We start from the raw sequence: 19441 nt of genomic DNA, 5'->3' as shown, positions 1-19441 counted from the left end.
GTTTCTTTAGAACGCGGTCTATTTGGAGTTGACCTTCCTGCCTCGCCAAACCAGATAAGGGACGAAGACGGGGAGCATTTCTTGGCTGTTGGTTTGTAACTATCGACCAAACCCTCCCCCTCCTCCTCCTCCTCCTCCTCCTCCTCCTCCTCCTCCTCCTGTTGGGCAGATCGGCCGGCAGAGCTACAAGGTGACACCAAGGACACTGCAGCCTTGTGTCTTGGAGACGTCGTGTTTGGACCCACAACAGTAGAAGACGCTGCATTGCATGTGTGTTGTGAGGTTGGCTCAATGTTTATAGCTACAACACCAGCTCTGCGTATGGGTTACCCTCCGTGGTTCTCCATGCCTCCAGCAATGGCATACTGTGCTACTGGATGGCTAACGCCTGGCCAAACAGCCTTTTAAATGGCTTCAAAAATATTATTTTATATTAATAACATACATATTAAGGTGTCCCCTACTGCCCCCCCTAAATTGATAAATTGTTATCTTTGTTTTCAGAGAATATTGTGTAAAAACTACTGACAGATAAACAGTTTATAGCCTAACCCTAACCCTCTATAGAATAACTGTAAATGCTTAATGACACTGAGGAAGGCATTTCTTTTCTTTTTTTGGTTTATTTCAGGGACAATGCACACTAATCAGTCAAACTGTAAGTGAGCCAGAGTTAGCTTAAGAGGCTGGCTAACATCCGTTGACCCCAGCCAGATATTCAAAAGGCAACCTAAAATTGGGTCTTGAATGGCTTAAAAAGGAACAGTAAGTGTTAGAAAGTAGCAGAGATATTTGATTTTGTAGAGCAAAAGCAAAAGTTACATAAAAAAGAGACCAACTGTCTGATCTTCAAAAGAATGTTGCTACTTTCTTGTTATTCCTCACGCGGGATAGCTACAAATAGCAGACTGAAAACTGTATTTGCGCTAAAATGTACGGCCAAAAATTTGAAATGTGCCCACAGTGTGCTTGCATGCTATTTGTTGTTACGTTATATCTTAATACCCATTTCTGTTGGAATGAAAGCACCAGCGCCCTATCGGACTCACTGATCACACTAAAACCTCTCTGAAGCTCCTTTAATGTAACTCAAGGACACTACAGGGAAGCTTGAAGAACATGAAACAGAGACTTAAAAGGGGGGAGCAATGTAAATGTAAATGGACTGCATTTATATAGCGCTTTTCTAACCATTGGCCACCCAAAGCGCTTTACAATATTGCCTCACATTCACCGTTCACGCACACATTCACACACCGACGGCGGAGTCAATCATGCAAGGGGGACAGCCAGCTCGTCGGGAGCAGTTAGGGTTAGGTGCCTTGCTCAAGGACACCTCGACACTCAGCTAGGAGGAGCCGGGGATCGAACCAACAGCCTTCAGGTTACCAGCCGACCCGCTCTACCTCCCGAGCTACCGTCTGAGCTAGGATTGACAGATTGATAGCTCTTTCTCGATACTGTGGCTGGTGGTTCATGGCCGTTCGTAGTTGGTGGAGCGATTTGTCTGGTTAATTCCGACAACGAACGAGACTCTGGCAGGATAAATAGTTACGCGACCCCGTGCGGTCGGTGAGCACAACACAAAATAGCGTTGATGCCGTTTTTAATTTAAATCGCATCTGTATGTACAGTAGGCCTACGTTAATCAGCACAGGAGTGCATCACACTTGTATTTTTCATTAGGCTGTTGGCTCCCATATTGTGAACCTGCTCTGGGCTGTCAGAGCCTGTATGTCTTCCAACGCCCACGTCTGTGTGGTGTGTATTTGTCATCTGGTTCCCCTTTCAGGGTTTGACAAGTATTGTCGTATCGTCGCATTGAACACACGGAATGAGCCTAACACAATAATTGAGCTATTAGCTGACTGTTAAAGATCTGGGATGTTTTTGTTACTTATTTTTCCCATTCTGTTTCATCTACTTCCAGATGCCAAATAAAAGGTCGTTATCCAGCCGAGTCAATTTGAAAGGAATGCCTCTTATTTCCACTGGCTAGGTCTCCCCGGACCAGCTCTGATGTCAGAGGCGTCTTATCTTCCCTGCTGGCTCTAGCCACCGGCTCCTGGAAACCGGCTCCGTTGCTACGGGCGACGGCCGCTTCGACGCCTAACATTCCGTTTTGGAATTACGAGGAGCAGGACAGGGGTGACAGAAAACGTGTCTCTGTGTGTGTGTGTGTGTGTGTGTGTGTGTGTGTGTGTGTGTGTGTGTGTGTGTGTGTGTGTGTGTGTGTGTGTGTGTGTGTGTGTGTGTGTTCGTGTGTGTTCGTGCGTGTTTGTGAATTTGTGTGCGCATGCGTTTGTGATGTGCGTGCCTTCGTGTGTGTGTGTGTGTGCATGTGTGTGATGCAGACATTTCAGCGCTAGGCATTGAGCCTGTCTCTGTCCTACATGCCCTTCTTGACAATAATCTCTCTGTAACGCTGCCACCAAAGCAAATGAAATCAATCAAACCACACGAAAAGAAAACAATTCCCGTGCCTCATGCCTCCCTTCGTGAAGTGTTCTTGATTCCAGTCGACAAGTGCAATAAGGGTGCGTAACATCTGCAGTGCCATCACGTGATCTATTACGGCCAAGTGGCTTCCTCTTTCGATTAGGCTGTGTGGCTGCTCCCTGCTGCCGCTGACCGGCCCAGAGAAAGGAAAGCCGAGACGCGAAACAAAGTAGGGCAAAGTTTCCAGGGAGAATTGCGGTGTGCGACCAGGAGATGGAAGCCAGCGTATTTTGGGCTCTGAGCTCAGGTGCAGGAAGGATCCGATGACCGGCTAAACCTGGCTGACACTGGTAGAACAAAAACAGACAGTCCCGGCCTCTCTTCCTGGGAGTGAGTTTCACTGAACGGCTGGGTTCAACCCCAAAGTACACGCGTGATCGCGCGTCGGGAACGTCACAAGGCCACGCACACAGAACAAAACAGACGCACACAGACCCACACACACACACATAACGTGGTGGAGCATGAGGAGTTGAAAGGTCGCTTCGTGGCCTCCACGTGCTTCCGTGAACTGTTGAATAATGTTATCCTCATCAACTGCTCTTCATCTCCTGTTCGCCCCCAATAACTGTAAGCTTCCATTATCTCCTGTGAGCTCATGTCAGCAGTTAGCTCCAGTTAGCTCCAGTTAGCTCCAGTTAGCTCCCATGACCTGATAGCTCCAATCAAGTGTTCAATTTTGTAAGCTCTCATTAACCATTAGCTTCTGTTCCGTTCCTGTAAGCTGTTTTGCCTACTAACTGATAGCTTGTATAAAGTGTTAAATTATGGTAGGCTATCTCTATTAGCACTTATTTGAACTGCGCCTATTTGAACTATGATCTAATTCTCATGAACTACTACCAATAGTAAGCCCCCCAAACGGTAAGCACCTGTTAGTGTCTTTTAGCAACCAATAACTGTACGTTGGCTTGTATGAACTATTAGTGTCACTGAACTGAACTCCCATTCTCTTTTGACCTCTTTGCTTACAATAATGTTGGCTTTTATTTATTTCATATCAAATCATTGGCTTCTTTTGACCGTTTGAATTGAGCATTTGGTTCGAACCGCTGGCCATTACTAAATCCTGCATTCATATCGAGGCTGACGCTCAATGGATTGGAGATTCAAATTTGAAACATATTCAACGTTCAGGGAATGACCTTCCTTTGAGAACTCTCCCTTCGTCAGAATCTAAGCTGCCAAGAGGAAGTCAGTAAAGTGAGGAACATCAAAACAAAAGACCTGTCTCCTAAACAACAGAACTACCAAGAGGGTAGCAACATCGCCATCGGTACCCTGCGACCTGCCACCGACCAAACAGGAGATGACGTCAGAGCTCTACCCACCAGCGAGGGGTCTTCCGTCTCCGTTCCAAGCGATTGGCTGAAGTCCCCGGTGTTGAGAGGAAGGACGGCATCGTCGTCTTCCTCCCCCTGGTTAGGCCCCTCCCCCAGGGTTTGGAAGACAGAGAGCCCCCCCACCTCAGCATCCACCATGCCATCCAGGCTGTCCGTCAACGCGGCGAGCAGGGCCGCGTTCTCCTCTTCTATCTGCAGGGGGCGACGTAGAGGCGAACACAGAGTCAGATTCAGTATTGAGGATACTAGTAAAGAAAGGACAATTAGGGAGAACTTATTGTTGAAAATGTTACATAGATACAGTGTGCTGTATCAGAACTGAGTTAGAGTTAACGTAGAGTTTTTATTTAAATATAAAGAGATAAAGCATTGAAAAAAACATAAAATGGGTAGAATGAAAAACATAGAAAACAGAGTAGAATAGGATATCGCAGGGGCTTGGTGTGATGAGACTGAGCAGAAAGGTTCTCGATACAACCCCTAATCTATGAAGCCTGCCTGGAGCTTTCCTGGAGCCGGATCCTAAAGCAGATGCATTTTAATTCCCTGTGAGTCACTTTGGGATGAAATATACTTTTTTAATCCCAGACAGGAAAATAGAGCCAAAAATATTGTTGGATTAAGGGACAAGCGCTTGGATAAAACTGTCTGCTATGTAACTAAATAGTACAATATAACACGCTGAATTATGGGGCTACTGAATCATACCGTATGTTGTCATATGTTTGACATGCCTTAACTGCATCTCTTTTGCATAATTGTTCATGTTTGATCATTTGCAGATCAATTTGTTTTACATGTCACACGCTACGGGGGTAAATGAAAAGGAATGTTTCAAGAGTTGGCCCTTGAAAAGGAATATTCCTAGGACCTAGGGAACCTCCTAGCAGCTGGGGTACAACCAGTCAACAAGTTAGTGGGTAAGCTTGTCTGGCCTCTACCTGAACTTCCGAAAGCCTTATGGTTAATTAACCCTTCTAGTGAATAGGTATTCAAAATGTATGTGATCTCTGGATGCTTCTAGTGCCAATTGTCACTCTTATTCTCAGTGGCAATCGATTTCCACAACAATTATTTCATTTCACATAAAGACCCTGTCTCTTTTCTCCAAGTAGGCAGGCAGGACAGGTCAGCTTGTAAGGAAGGAGAGGTTTTACCGCACCATCTGCCAAGGTGTTACCACCTGAGACACCTGGTCATAAGTAGCGAGCAGGGTCAGCCTACAGCTTGCAGTCTGGTTTTACTCTCTCTCTTTCCGTCTCGCTCTGTCACTTTCCATCTCCCCTCTCTCACTGTCTCTTGCTCTCCTTCCCTCTCATCATCATTCAAGTCATTGTTCACTGCAGACTGACTGAACATCATTGTTCAGCATATAAGCCTCTGTATTGTACTGCCTCTCTGATTATAACTGAATGGTATTCTGAGAGTTAGTGTTAAAAATAGTGAGGCATATTTTTGTTGCAAAATCAGTCAGTCTTTCTTTCTCGACATAGAACTGACTTTCATATTTGTACATGACAGTAATGTTGTACAATCCTATCCTCCTCTCTCCTAACCCCCTCTCCCTTTTCCCCATTCCTCTCTTCTAATCCCCTCTTCCCATCTCTCCATCTCTCCTCCCCTCTCACTTCTCCTCCCTTTTCACCTACTCCTCCCCTCTCTCCTATTCTCTCCTTCAGCCTTCTCTGTCCTCTCCTCATCTCTTCCCTCCTCCTCGTCTCTCTCGTCTCCTCCTCTTCCCTGCTTTGCCCAGCTCCTCAACCATCTCCCCAACTCTCGTCATCCTTCTCCCCTCCTCCTCTCCCCTCCTCTCCCATCTTCTCCTCCCCTCTCTCCTCTTCCCACTCTCCCCTCCACTCCCCTCACCCTCCTCCTTGCCTCTTCCCTCTCTACTCCTCCCCTCCTCCCCTCTCCTCTCCTCCCCTTGTCCTACAAGGTTAAATGAAGTTTAAATGGCCAACGTTGGGATCGATGGCCGACTGGCCAGATTCCCAGCATCACCACGGAGCGTAGATTAAACACACACACACACACACACACACATACACAAACACACACACACACACACATATAAATAACATACAAATCAATTTCAACATGGCATTAGACCCAACAGGCTTCCGTGAACATGCAGGGCATCATAGGACAGCACTACATAGAAATGAAACAAATCAGACAAGAAAGAAAGAAATACAATAATAGAGAGACGAAAGTGGACGAGTGAAAGAAAAGGTTAGGATGTGTGTTTGTGCATATGGACTGCGGTTTATGAAGAGGCCTGTTGTATTAACAAAATCAATTAGAGACTAATCAATCATCAGTCATCATATCAGAGCATATAGAAGCACAGAGCATCACACAGACTGGTCCAATATCTCTCGCTATATATAGAGAGAGAGAGAGAGAGTGAGAGACAGAGACATAGACAGAGAGAGAGAGAGAGACATCAGATGGTAAGAGGTTCAAAAACAGGATTGTGACGGTGTGTGTTCAGTCATTGAGCAGACCCTTTGATCAAAAGACTTACAATGAATTGTAAGCATCGTTATGAAATCTTGCTCAAGGATGCCTATGGTTGGCTGAAAACATTGTGGATCGTGCGTGCGTGCGTGCGTGCACATGTCATTTTGCGTGCGTGCGTACATGTGTGCGTGCATGCGTGTTCTACACACCTCAAAGAGCTCGTCGGTCGTGCTGTACCGTGCGGAGGCCGGTGACGCTCCGGTGGCGTGGTCGTTGCACCAGTGCAGCTCGCTGAGACAGTTGACGCTGTCAAAGTCACTGGCGTCCAGCTGGGACAGATCGATATCTGGGAAGTCTGAGTCCAACCGGTCCGAACACACCTCCTCCTCCCCATACTGGAAGAGAGACACAGAGACACAGAGAGACCAGTTGTTATGATGTTGTATTTATATTATATCATACGCGTGGGCAATAGGAGGGGAATAATTGTATTTTTCGTGCCAATAAAGCAATTAAGACTTGAGAGAGGATGGAGAGAGCAGCGGAGAGACAGCCAGTAGGGAGGGAGACGGAGGGAGAGGGAGGACTGCGGGAGAGAGAGAGATGAGAGAGAGTGACAGTGGGTGAAGAGAGATTGAGGGCGAGGGGGTTTGACTTGGTGTAACACATCGTATCAGTGCCCAGAGATTCTCCCTTCCCTATTAAACACCATTGATCTGTTTAAAAAACACAAGAGGTCGGGGGGTTCTGTGCCCCAAGATTTTTCCATCAAACGTTTATTATCCTACAATAAGTCACAATACCAGTCAAGACAGGAAGTAGAAGGTGATTAATATGGAACATTGCACTTCTGAAAAGTATATGCAGCGTAATTATGATTAGAACGTAACAATTAGCACTGTGTGTGTGTGTGTTTGTGAATGCGTGTGCGAGTATATGTGTGAGAGTGCGTGTGTGGCCAGACAGCCATGTGGCCTGAAGTCACAAATGGGAAGTGCAGCACATATAAAAGCTGTGACTAAAAGAGAGGGGGGGAGAGAGAGAGAGAGAGAGAGAGAGAGAGAGAGAGAGAGAGAGAGAGAGAGAGAGAGAGAGAGAGAGAGAGAGAGAGAGAGAGAGAGAGAGAGAGAGAATGAGAGGAAACTGGCTAGATATGAAACAAACTGCTCAAGTGTTTGAAGTGTAGCGCATCATGGGATTGTACATGACACATAGCTGTGAGTCTCAGCGCGAGTGTGTGTGTGAGTGTGTATGTAAACGCCATGTTATTGAGGATGAGTTTTACTTTTCAATCATTTAATCCAATTAGCTTGGTGAGTTAGCATTTCAGGATAGCTTGGAGGGTTAGCCTCATAGGTTAGCTACCCAGTCTGTTATAATAAGCCTAGTTAACATGGTGGATTAGTTAGGCCGGGTAAACTAGGCTGGATAGCCTGCAGTCTAGCTTAGCGAAGGAGCCAGGGTGAGATAAGCTTAGGCGGGTTAGTTATGCAGGTTAACCTAGACAGGTTATCCGCAGAGGGTAGCTAGCCCAGTTGTAGCCTGGTGGGTTAGCAAATTGGCAGCCTACCTGGGCAAGTTAGCATGGTGCGCAACTTAAAGGAGTTAGCTAAGAAGGTTAGCTACAATTACAATTAGGGCATTTAGCAGACGCTTTTATCCAAAGCGACTTACATCGGTTAATACACACAGACACAAAGACACACCTACGGCAGAGTCAACCATGCAAGGCGACAGCCAGCTCGTCAGGAGCAGTTAGGGTTAAGTGTCTTGCTCAGGGACACATCAACACTCAGCTAGGAGTGTTGATGTGGTTACAAGACAACTGCTCTACCTCCTGAGCTAAGCCGAACCCTGCAGCCTACCTAAGCATCATCCAATTTGAAAGTAGCAGTTTGAAAACAATCAGTGGTATTCCGTTCACTGTCAACATTCCAGTGTGACCACGGTTACTCAAACAGAAGGCCACACCTTACTATTAGGCGTGGCGTTCTGTTTGAGCAAGCATGTTCCCGACAGAATGGTGTTAGGCCCTAAGACCAACCTTGAAAATGCCCTATATAATAATATATATATCTCTCACACACACACACACACACACACACACACACACACACACACACACACACACACACACACACACACACACACACACACACACACACACACACACACACACACACACACACACATTCTCTCTCTCTCTCTCTCATTCCTTGTGATTATAAATAGAGCCTTACACACAACGCTCCCTTTAAAACAACCGCTCAGAATTTGTTTACAACAAACCATAAACCATCCGAACATCAATCTGGTCAAACGCTACAAAACAAACCAGCCGGTTTCCTGTCGGCTACGGGGCCATGTTTCATAAGGTTTGCAAAGCAATCGTTTTTTCTAGAAGCTGCTTCAAAGCTGCCACAAAAACAAACACGTTATTTGGGTCAGGAGGTGTTTAATAACTACACACAACTGCCCCTGTCTCGGGAGGGGAGGGGGGGAGAGGGGGAGAGAGGAGAGAGGAGGAGACGACTGGAGAGAGGAAGAGAGGAGAGGAGAGGTGGGAGAGTGGAGGAGACGACTGGAGAGAGGAAGAGAGGAGGAGACGACTGGAGAGAGGAGAGGGGAGGAGACGACTGGAGAGAGGAGAGGAGAGGTGGGAGAGTGGAGGAGACGACTGGAGAGAGGAGAGGGGAGGAGACGACTGGAGAGAGGAAGAGAGGAGAGGAGAGGAGAGGAGAGTGGAGGAGACGACTGGAGAGAGGAGAGTGGAGGAGACGACTGGAGAGAGGAAGAGAGGAGAGGAGAGATGGTAGAGGGGGAGACGGACGCGGAAAAGAGCAAAAAAAAGAAGAACGAGAACATCCCAAGAGAGACCAGGAAGAAATAGAAGATTAAAGCAGAGGAGGAGAGAGAGGCAGAGAGAGAGACAGAGAGAGAGAGAGACAGAGGGGAGGGAGAGAGAGAGAGAGAAAGAGAGAGAAACAGAGAGATATAACGATTCCTATCCTCCATACTCCTTGCTTCCTCTCTTCATACCCTCTCTCACCCTCCTCATCAACCCTCCCTCTCATCCTGGCCACTGGATGCTGATGCAAGTGTGTTTGTTTTCAAGCAGGGGTCATTGTGTGTGTGTGTGTGTGTGTGTGTGTGTGTGTGTGTGTGTGTGTGTGTGTGTGTGTGTGTGTGTGTGTGTGTGTGTGTGTGTGTGTGTGTGTGTGTGTGTGTGTGTGTGTGTGTGTGTGTGTGTGTGTGTGTGTGCTCTTAGCATGCAGCTCACGTGTTACTGACTCATCCCCCTCTCTCCCTACCCCCCCCCCCCCCCCGCCCCCCATCCTCCTTGCTCCTTCTTTCCTGCAATCCTTCTTTTCTCTTTCATTTGGAACCTTTTAGCACCTTCCTGCTTCACCGGCTCGGACATCCCTCCATCCATCAATCTATCCCTGTCTCTCCCTCCATACCTCTCCCTCTCTCTCTCCATATTTCTCCCTCTCCACCTCCATATTTCTCTCACTTCCTCCCTTCATTCCTCTCCCTCCATATCTCTCTCCCTCTCCCTCCCTTCATTCCTCTCTCCCTCCATATCTCTCTCCCTGTCCCTTCCTCCATATCTCTCTCCCTCTTCCTCCCTTCATTTCTCTCTCCCTCCATATCTCTCCCCTCTCTCTCCCTCCATATCTCTCTCTCCACATGTCTCCCTCTCTCTCCCTCTCCATATATCTCTCCCCCTCTCGTTCCATACTCGCTGGCCGTCAATCAATAAAAACATCCTTGGGCAATGAAGGTTTAAGGTCACCGGATTAACTAGCTGTCACACACATACCACCAGCCCCCCCCACCCCCCCCCCCCCCCCAGAAAAAACCCGCACACACACTGGCACATACATGCACATCACAGGCCTGCAGTGTGTCTACCCACCAGGACACCGTACCAACAATACCGAATACAGAAATGGAGCGGGCTTCTTTTACGGGCACATTCGTCGTCCCCTGGTGGCCTTAAGGCATCACTAGCCCAACACAGATAGCTTGGTGACATCACTACCGGGCCCGACTCTCCCTCACGGACGGAGGACCTGAATGGGAGGAACAAGATGTCCAGTCCCATTGTGCTTCACACAGCGGCCGCAAGATGAATGCGCCCTCAGGAAACCCCTTTGAAGCTCATTAAGAGCAAACACTTTCATGGAAGATTAACGGGAGGTCGCGTGTTTTTGCTGTTTGTTTTATTTTCAAGGAAGTAAGCGACCTTGAGGTGACAGTGTGTGAAAGAGGGCCGAGAGTAGGTGCTATCGTTTGGGGGTAATAGGGGTGAAGAAGGGAGGGTGTTTCGGGGGTTAAAATCAAATCCCGGCCACTTCCATTTTTGGTTGCGTTCCGCTTTAATGGGAAAAGTGGGCCCATCCATAACGGAGCGGATCCACGTCCAGGCCTAACCTGCTGAGCTATTTATAGGAAGAGGCTCTCGCTGGGCCAGAGTTCTGTTATGTTCTGTATGTTAGACGGGTTGTGCTAGCCAACCCTCCTGGAAGAAATACCAGGATATAACATCATGTCTTTCAATAGACAGACAAAATCAGTTACACAGTATACAAATGATGCAGAAACACTGACACATCCACACACACACACACACACACATACTTGGCAACGCGCCACCCATTGTGTTCTGTCCCCTTCGGTCAGTTTCTCTTCATCTTTTGGTGTTTTTTTCCGGTTTGTCTCTTCCTCGTTGAAGCTGTCTGGTTCCTCTTGGTCGTCTGGGTTTCATTCTCCTAGGGAGATTCCCTCTTTACCTCACGAGAACTCGAACATCCCGTCGTTCCTCTTCCTTTTTTCCTTTTCAGTAAACAAGCCCGGGGGCAACGAGGTGTGAACGCATTCTTTAAAATATGTCGACACCGTGTTACTCAAAAAATAAGCCCTAACGATTTCAACCCGACAGCCGTGATTAGACCCAAGGCTCCCGACGCAAGAATAAAAGGGAAACTATCGGTATCAATACTCTAATCCAGCAATGATTCAAACGCCAAATCTCTAACACTTTGTTTTAATTCAGCAGGTGGTGAATGACAAGTCATGTGTCTACGGAGGATGTTTTCCTCTGTGTTTGTGGGCTGTGTAGGATGTCTATTATAAACTGTGATTATTTCTCTGTGTTGTGGACTATGTAGGATGACTATAATAAACGGTGATGATTTCTTTGTGGAGTGGACTATGTAGGTTGTCTATTATAAACTGTGAGGATTTATTTGAGCTGTGGACTATGTAGGATGCCTGTAATAATCTCTAATGCTTTCTCTTGTGTTGTGGACTATGAAGGATGTTTAATAAACCGTCATTTATCTGTGTTATTATCGGCTATGAACAGTGTAATAAACTGGGATGATTTCATGTTGTGTATGGTGTAAGTAAAAAGTAGTTAGGATTTCTAATATGTTCTGGACTATGTCGGATGTATGTAATAAACGGTGATGAATTCGGCTATGGGAAGTATCTAGGATATGTTGGGTCAGACTGTGATTGCGGAGCTTTGCGGTACACGAGCAGGGCTTGGTGGTCGGCTGGTGACCCACTTGGTGCGTGTTCTGGCGTCATGACACTAGCGTGTTATATAAGGTTGCTCACCGAGCTCGTCATGTGACCCCGTGTCTCGTTTTAGAAATCCCACTGCACGCTTTATTTTTCTCGTGCTCTCACTCACACGATCCATTCATAAATTCACACACCCACCAACACACACACACACACACACACACACACACACACACACACACACACACACACACACACACACACACACACACACACACACACACACACACACACACACACACACACACATTCTTACAAAACCACAGCAAACATAGAGATTGTGAACTTACACACAAAGTCTCCCATATGGAATTCCCGAAGATGAATCAACAACACGCACACACACACACACACACACACACACACACACACACACACACACACACACACACTCACACTCTCTCACGTGCACGCCACCACTGCAGAGCAGAACCACACAAGGTCAGGCTGTTGGGAAAGAAAAAACTCCATAGTTCTCAGCACAATTAGTGCACCTGTGTGCCTTTGTGTGTTTGCGTGTGCGCCAGCCTGTGTGAGTGCATGTGCATGCAGTTGAGTGTTCATGTAAGCAACAATGTGTGTGCCCAAGTGTGCAAAAGTGTATGTTAAGTGTTTGCATGTCAGGTGTTTTCATGTCAAGAGGTCGTCTTGCAAGAATGTTTCTGAATGTGTGCGTGTGCGTGTGCGTGTGCGTGTGTATGTGTGTGTGTGTGTGTAGAGAGCCAGAGTAGAGGGCATCTAAAGGGCAGATGCCGGCACGCGACTATCAGGGTGAAGGATGCTGATGAGAAAGCTGGAGGACAAATGGGGATGTGAAATACTAGAGCACCAAACACACACACACACACACACACACACACACACACACACACACACACACACACACACACACACACACACACACACACACACACACACACACACACACACACACACACACACACACACACACACCTTGTGGAGTTAACCCTCCATGTGGGCCAAGGCTCGATGTATAAGGGTCAACCTTTATGGCTAAACAATTATTATTTATTATTATTAATTATTTTGCATTCCTCACTGACGTAAACATTTTAAAGGTGACTGAGTGAGTGTGCTTGTCTGCCACCAATTTTATGACATACACACACACACCAACTATATGCACAAACACACACATTGTTCCAAGACACCAACAGCAGAAATGTTACAATTTATTTTACTGAGTACACATTCCCTGGCTCAATGACTTGGACAAGATGAGGAGAAAATAACTGTTTCCCATCCTCTCCTCGTCCTCTCCCCGCCCAAAGACGAGACTCACGGGGACGTAAGGGAGACAAGGGACACGTTTCATCACTGTTAAAAATATATATATATTCTAAATTAAAAACAACCAGGAAATACTCCCCTTCTCCGCCAAAAAAAAGGAGATTCTAACAACCATAAACCACATCACACACAGCTGCAGCTGAAGTCTGGGAATTGGTCCGTTTGATACGAAACCAGCAGGAGCCTTTTTATTCACATATGTGCGCCACTGCTTTTCATCTCTCTGAGTGCATTGTGCAGTCTCTGTGTGTGTGTGTGTGTGTGTGTGTGTGTGTGTGTGTGTGTGTGTGTGTGTGTGTGTGTGTGTGTGTGTGTGTGTGTGTGTGTGTGTGTGTGTGTGTGTGTGTGTGTGTGTGAATAGACAGTTGAGGAACCATCTGTTGATGACAATGTCTCCTCCAGTCACCAGCAGACATAAGAGATGCAAGCAAACACACACACACGTCACCCACACACACCCACAGATGCACGCACACACACACACACACACACAGACGCATGTACACACTCCTTTGTCTAGATGAATGGCCATAGTAATAAATTGACAGCTAGAGTTTCTCATTACATGCCTCATAGTGTCCGTTAGAGAGAGAAAGAGAGAGAGAGAGAGCAGGAGATAGAGAGAGTTTGAGACGGACAAACGAAATAGTTAAATTAATCAAGCCTATTAGATTACACGTGACCTTAAAGGGACGGTCACAGTAATTTTCTTTCCTTGACTCCTTTACCGCGACTAAACGAGCAGCAGCAGTTCAGAGATCAAGTCCGTAGTGCTGTAAGGCAGCAGGAGGCAAGGCAAGGAGAAGAGAGACGGGAGAAGAAGAGAGGCAGTGCGCTAAGGAGAGGAGAGAAGGGAGCAGGAGGCAAGGAGAGGAGGGGAGGCAGGGCGATAAGGAGAGGAGAGAAGGGAGCAGGAGGCAGGGAGAGGAGGGGAGGCAGGGCGATAAGGAGAGGAGAGAAGGGAGCAGGAGGCAAGGAGAGGAGGGGAGGCAGGGCGATAAGGAGAGGAGAGAAGGGAGCAGGAGGCAAGGAGAGGAGGGGAGGTAGGGCGCTAAGGAAAGGAGAGAAGGGAGTAGGAGGCAAGGAGAGGAGGGGAGGTAGGGCTCTAAGGAAGGCAGAGAAGAGAGGAGGAAGGGGTGGCAGGGTTTTAAGGAGAGGAAAAAAGGGGGCAGGAGTCAAGGAGAGGAGGGGAGGAAGCATGACAGGTCTGTAGGCATCAGACGTCGCCAGGCGTTAAGATAGCATATCTATGGAACCTGAATAATTAACTAGGCAGGGGAGCATACGGGAAGAGGAGCGACCGTATGGATTCAGGAAAATAATCTCCTCACTGCTAAATGTGCCTAAGACAGGCACGCAGTCACACACACTCACATGCACACATACATGCAACCACAATAGTACACATTCGCACACACCGGGAAACACATGCAAACACACAAGCATACTAACTGCCCCCATAACATAGCCACATAACCCCCCCCGACTAAAGCACACCCACATACACCAATACTAGGGTTGTTGCTTCAGGTTCTGGTCTGTGTTCTGGTTCTAAGTGTTATTGAGTGGCGTTGAGGCCTGTCTGAGTAACTTGACATGAGGTGCTGTCGTGGCCAAGTTGCTAAATAAACCCCTTTGTGTCTCCGGTCGTCGCTCACCAATTGTTTTAGCTGCTTGCTTGTGTTGTGATACCAACACAATGCTGACCTTTTGGATACCATTACAGCTTGGTCTAACAGCATGTGAAGAAACTGGGAGATTTGTTTCAACAACTTTGTTCGGGTTCGACTTGGTTTTGCTCTTTATAGACTGTGGGGGAGAAAAGGTCAGTGTGGAGCCATTTCAACATAACAGACTCAACTCGGAGACTTGGAGAACTTGAACTGTGTCCCCAAACTTCTTTGGGATCATCTGTTTGGTTTGTAGGGGTTCTGAAGATAAAGTCATGATGGGAGTGATTAGTTATGAAGTCAAGTGAGGGTTACGGTTCAGACTGAGTTCAGAGGTCAGCGTCGGAGGTGAGGTTCCGATTAGGGTTGAAATCACAACCTAGGTCCTCCAGCTGCTCCTCCATCCGTGTCTGAGCTCAGAATCCGCTTTGCCGTTTGGATCCCATTACCGTGGCGACCGGTCGCCAGGCCCCCTGCTGTGTGAGCATGCAGGCTCTCCATCTCCTCATCGGGCTCTCCCCTCCATCTTCATCACACTATCCATAGTACCCATTATGGTCATCATCATCATCACCAGAATGCGGCAGCCGGCCGTCTCCTCTATGATGTTTAGATTGTCTCGTTATAGTTTTAAGTCTCTCTCGCTCTATCTCCCTCTCAACTTGTTCCTGATTTACTTAGACTGATCATTTAAGCAGGTATTTACCTCTGTGTGTTTCACCTTTTACTGGCATTACTCATGCTCCCAAGTCCCAGACATACCGCTAAAAACAGCCATTCAGCCAATCAGCCATTCACTAGGCCACTAGCTCTGCTTAGTTTATATTAATAGATGCCTAGAGATAGCCGTTAGCATTTGTTAGCAAGAGATGTGCCGGAGGAAATGCATCAAGTGTATCTGATGGGGACCTCGATAGCTTCCTTAGCCTCAGCGGCTCACAGTGGGATACCTGGCTAGCGCTAGCTACAAGTCAAACAAGGGGACTATATTGGGGGCTGTCCAGGACTTAAAACACAAGCAGAGCTCCAAAGGGGTCTGGAGGTCTACTGGATCTAGTGGCGGACTCAATGGTCTACTCACTCCACTGGTTGTAGTTCAAATATAATACATCCTCCCTTTAGGATTTTCTACTCCACATATTTTGTCATCTTCTTCTTACTAGACTTGCAGTGCAACACAATCTATTCATTTGCATTTCTATAGTTGACATTTTTTCACATGCATAATTTTTTTGGAAGATACTCGTATTCCCTAATGAGCAGTACCCATACCAATTTATTTATTTTCAATTTGAATTCCTTGTTATCATGTATCTGTGGTAAGTCATCGGAACACAGATACACCCCCAGCCCCCCCCCCCCCCCCCCCCCAGTACTGCCAGCCTCTCTCTCCCAGTGTTCCCAGCCCCTCCAGCCTGTAATCCCAGTGCTGGGATGCGGCGGTGGAATGGTGCGTGGCCTACATATCCCGGGCGCCGCGTGATGTCTTCTATTCAGAACAGCCTCAGTAGAATATGAACGTTGACTACGTCCTCCACACACCTCCCTGCCTTTCTGTGATCCGTTCTCTAACTTTTTTTTTGTATTTTATGCGATACGAGTCGTACTGATCCATCCGCCCATCGCTCCGTCTGTCTATCTATCCATCCATCTCCAAACATTCATCTCCACCTCCATCCCTACATCCGTTTTATCCCTCCATCCCGCTGTCTTTTCAACCTTGCCTCCCTCCCTCCCTCCCTCCCTCCATCCTTCCTTCACTCGCCCACTCCCTCCCTCCCTCCCTCCCTCCCTCCCTCCTCCTCCCTCTGCAAGACGTTAAAGGAGGAAACGTTTGTAAATCCCTTCAACATGAAGTTGGAAAATGTGTAGCAAACCTCAATACTGTGGGGTATGGAGGTCAAAGGTCACAGAGGGTTTAATGAGCACCGTGAGGGTTCTGTTACGCCTGATCAGCTAGTCCCCGGTTAGCTAACCACTAACCCCCCAGTTTGCGGATCAGCAGCCATGCAGGGCTAGCCGCTAGCTTCATAATGAGGTCAACAGCATCTTCAAACAACCACCACCAGGAGCGTGTGTGTGTGTGTGTGTGTGTGTGTGTGTGTGTGTGTGTGTGTGTGTGTGTGTGTGTGTGTGTGTGTGTGTGTGTGTGTGTGTGTGTGTGTGTGTGTTTATATATGGCTGAGTGCATATTTAGTCTCAAGAAGCTCCACAATAATTCTGTGCGTGTGTGTGTGTGTGTGTGTGTGTGTGTGTGTGTGTGTGTGTGTGTGTGTGTGTGTGTGTGTGTGTGTGTGTGTGTGTGTGTGTGTGTGTGTGTCTGCTGCTTTGCTCAGAATCCAATCTCCTCCACAAGATGCTCCTTTCAAATCTTTAAATCTATCAATTGAGCTTCCTCAACCCCGCCTCAGCCAATCAGATTACTTCACACTCTTTTTAATTCTCTGGCCAGCCAATAGGACATCCAAAGCCCTAATCACAGCCAGGCTTAGAGGCACGCGGGGCACTGGAAACCCTGATGTCAAGACAGTACAAGTACTGTTTAAGCTTTTAACTATAAAACTCCACTCAAACCCTTGTACCTCGTAACCCAAGGTTATCACTCAGAAAGAGGTTGACTTGGTCAGAGGGCGTAACGCACCAATAAAATAAATGATCATAAAAAAAGAAATAAATGTATTGATGTAGACACACACATTTATTCTATAGAATAAATGATGTGTTTGTGTGCATAATAACATTTTTAAATGTGAATTTGAATAAAAATGTCATACATACATATAATAATAATAATAATAATAATATAGTGAAACTGATCAATATTTAATAAAACATAATTTAATATATTTACATGTTATAGAAACATTTAAACCAAAGATAATTATCATTAGAATACCTAGAATAGGATAATCTCAGGTGGATTTGTGTGTCAGTTTAATAAAGCTACGTTTAGAGTTGTGTTGGAGGCCCTGGTAGGCCCAGACTGAGGCCCTGCTCCAGGATGTATTTACACTATGATCCTCTGCGACCCGTGGACCAATCTCCATAGGACTGCATTCTTCCCCCAAGCCTCCCCTAACAGCCAAACGGAGCGCACTCTGCCTATTACCGAGAAAGCTTAGCCAATCTGACGATAGTCAGAGAGAGAGAGAGAGAGCGAGAGAGCGAGAGAGCGAGAGAGAGAGAGAGCGAGAGAGAGAGAGAGAGAGAGAGAGAGAGAGAGAGAGAGAGAGAGAGAGAGAGAGAGAGAGAGAGAGCGAGAGAGAGAGAGAGAGCGAAAGAGAGAGAGAGCGAAAGAGAGAGAGAGCGACGCTGGAATAGGATCCTCCAGGCTTGGTAACACAATGGCACAGAGTGGGCGAGCCGTGTGTTGCAATATGCAGAGAGTTTTAATCAATTATCAACCGGGCAATCAAGACAATGTCCCCGTGTGTGTGCACATGCTCGGTGAGTGGGTGTCCCTCTGACGCGCGTCTCATTGGTCGGACAGCCTGGACTTTGTCAGGTCCCTCCTACAGGCAGGGTCAAAGTTCACTACAGTTTCCTCTCCTTCTATTTTCCTCTCCTCCGCTTCCTTTCATCTCTCTTTCCCTCTACTCTCCTCTCTTCTCTCTTCATCTCTCCTCATCACTCCTCCTCCACTCTCCTCTCTTCTGCTTCCCTTCCTCTTCTTCCTTCTCCTCATCACTCCTCCTCCACTCTCCTCTCTGCTGCTTCCTTTCCTGTTCTTCCTTCTCCCCTCTTCCTCTCTCTCTCTCCCCCCCTCCTCCTCCTCCTCTCTACTCCCTCTCATCACCCCTCTCTCCTGCCTCTCTCCTCTCAGGGAATAACCATCTAATGAACCAACCATCCCGTCTGTCAACTCGTTCTCTCCATCCACCGTCCTCCCTCTCTGGTTCAATTACCTGAGTGGACGCTCAGCCCACCAGTCTGGCTGTCTGGCCACTCAGGACCAGCTGACTGTAACCTTGAGAGCGAGCTACACACTGGACCAAAGGTGATGCAGGAAAAATATTCACCCAGCAGGCCAATCGTTACACTCAATCCAGTGATCAATGGGGAGATCCCTTGAGGGTAGAGACTAATCCTACCCTGCTGTCTCCTACAGTCAGGCTGGGGGAACCTGAGCTACGACCAAAGATACCAGGAAACAACACACTGCTGCGGCATGGGTTGACCACGTTGACGACATTCCCGATGAAAGTGTTAAAAGGTAAACAACATCAAACCCTGAATTGGAGACGGTGTAAATGCGATGAAAAGCGATGGGAGTGTGCTTCATGGTAATGTTATGGCTTGATTCTGGTCCAAATATAGAGACTTGGAGGGCAGTGCACGTCCAATGTTACAGAGTACATTACAAAGACGATTGGGCGCGTTCGATGCCTTGCTGCATTATGCGGCGGGCACAGGGGTCGGGCAGGGAAGGAGCTTGCTGCAGATGGTCATCGTCATGGCGATGGTCGTTGCTATGGCGCTGGGAGAACCCAGTGTCAGAAAACACCGTCGTCCTACAGGCTTAGCCCTCAGGTATAATTAAAAGGGCTAATCACATATTAT

The 19441-nt window shown here is 47.3% G+C and overlaps 1 protein-coding gene across 1 annotated transcript in view; it reads right to left on the bottom strand.

Moving 5' to 3' along the window:
* ppargc1b (peroxisome proliferator-activated receptor gamma, coactivator 1 beta) overlaps positions 1-19441 on the bottom strand; it is a 63879-nt gene that overhangs the window by 16599 nt on the left and 27839 nt on the right. The window contains exons 2-3 of the mRNA XM_056600210.1: positions 6515-6700; positions 3831-4034 (exon numbers count right to left, since the gene is read on the bottom strand). Coding sequence (XP_056456185.1) covers positions 3831-4034; positions 6515-6700 — 390 coding nt within the window. The remainder of the gene's footprint in view (positions 1-3830; positions 4035-6514; positions 6701-19441) is intronic.

This window comes from Gadus chalcogrammus, chromosome 10 (assembly GCF_026213295.1).
Source record: "Gadus chalcogrammus isolate NIFS_2021 chromosome 10, NIFS_Gcha_1.0, whole genome shotgun sequence".
NCBI lineage: Eukaryota > Metazoa > Chordata > Actinopteri > Gadiformes > Gadidae > Gadus > Gadus chalcogrammus.
Note: the sequence above shows the minus strand (reverse complement) of the source record. Positions and strands in the feature narration are given on the sequence as shown.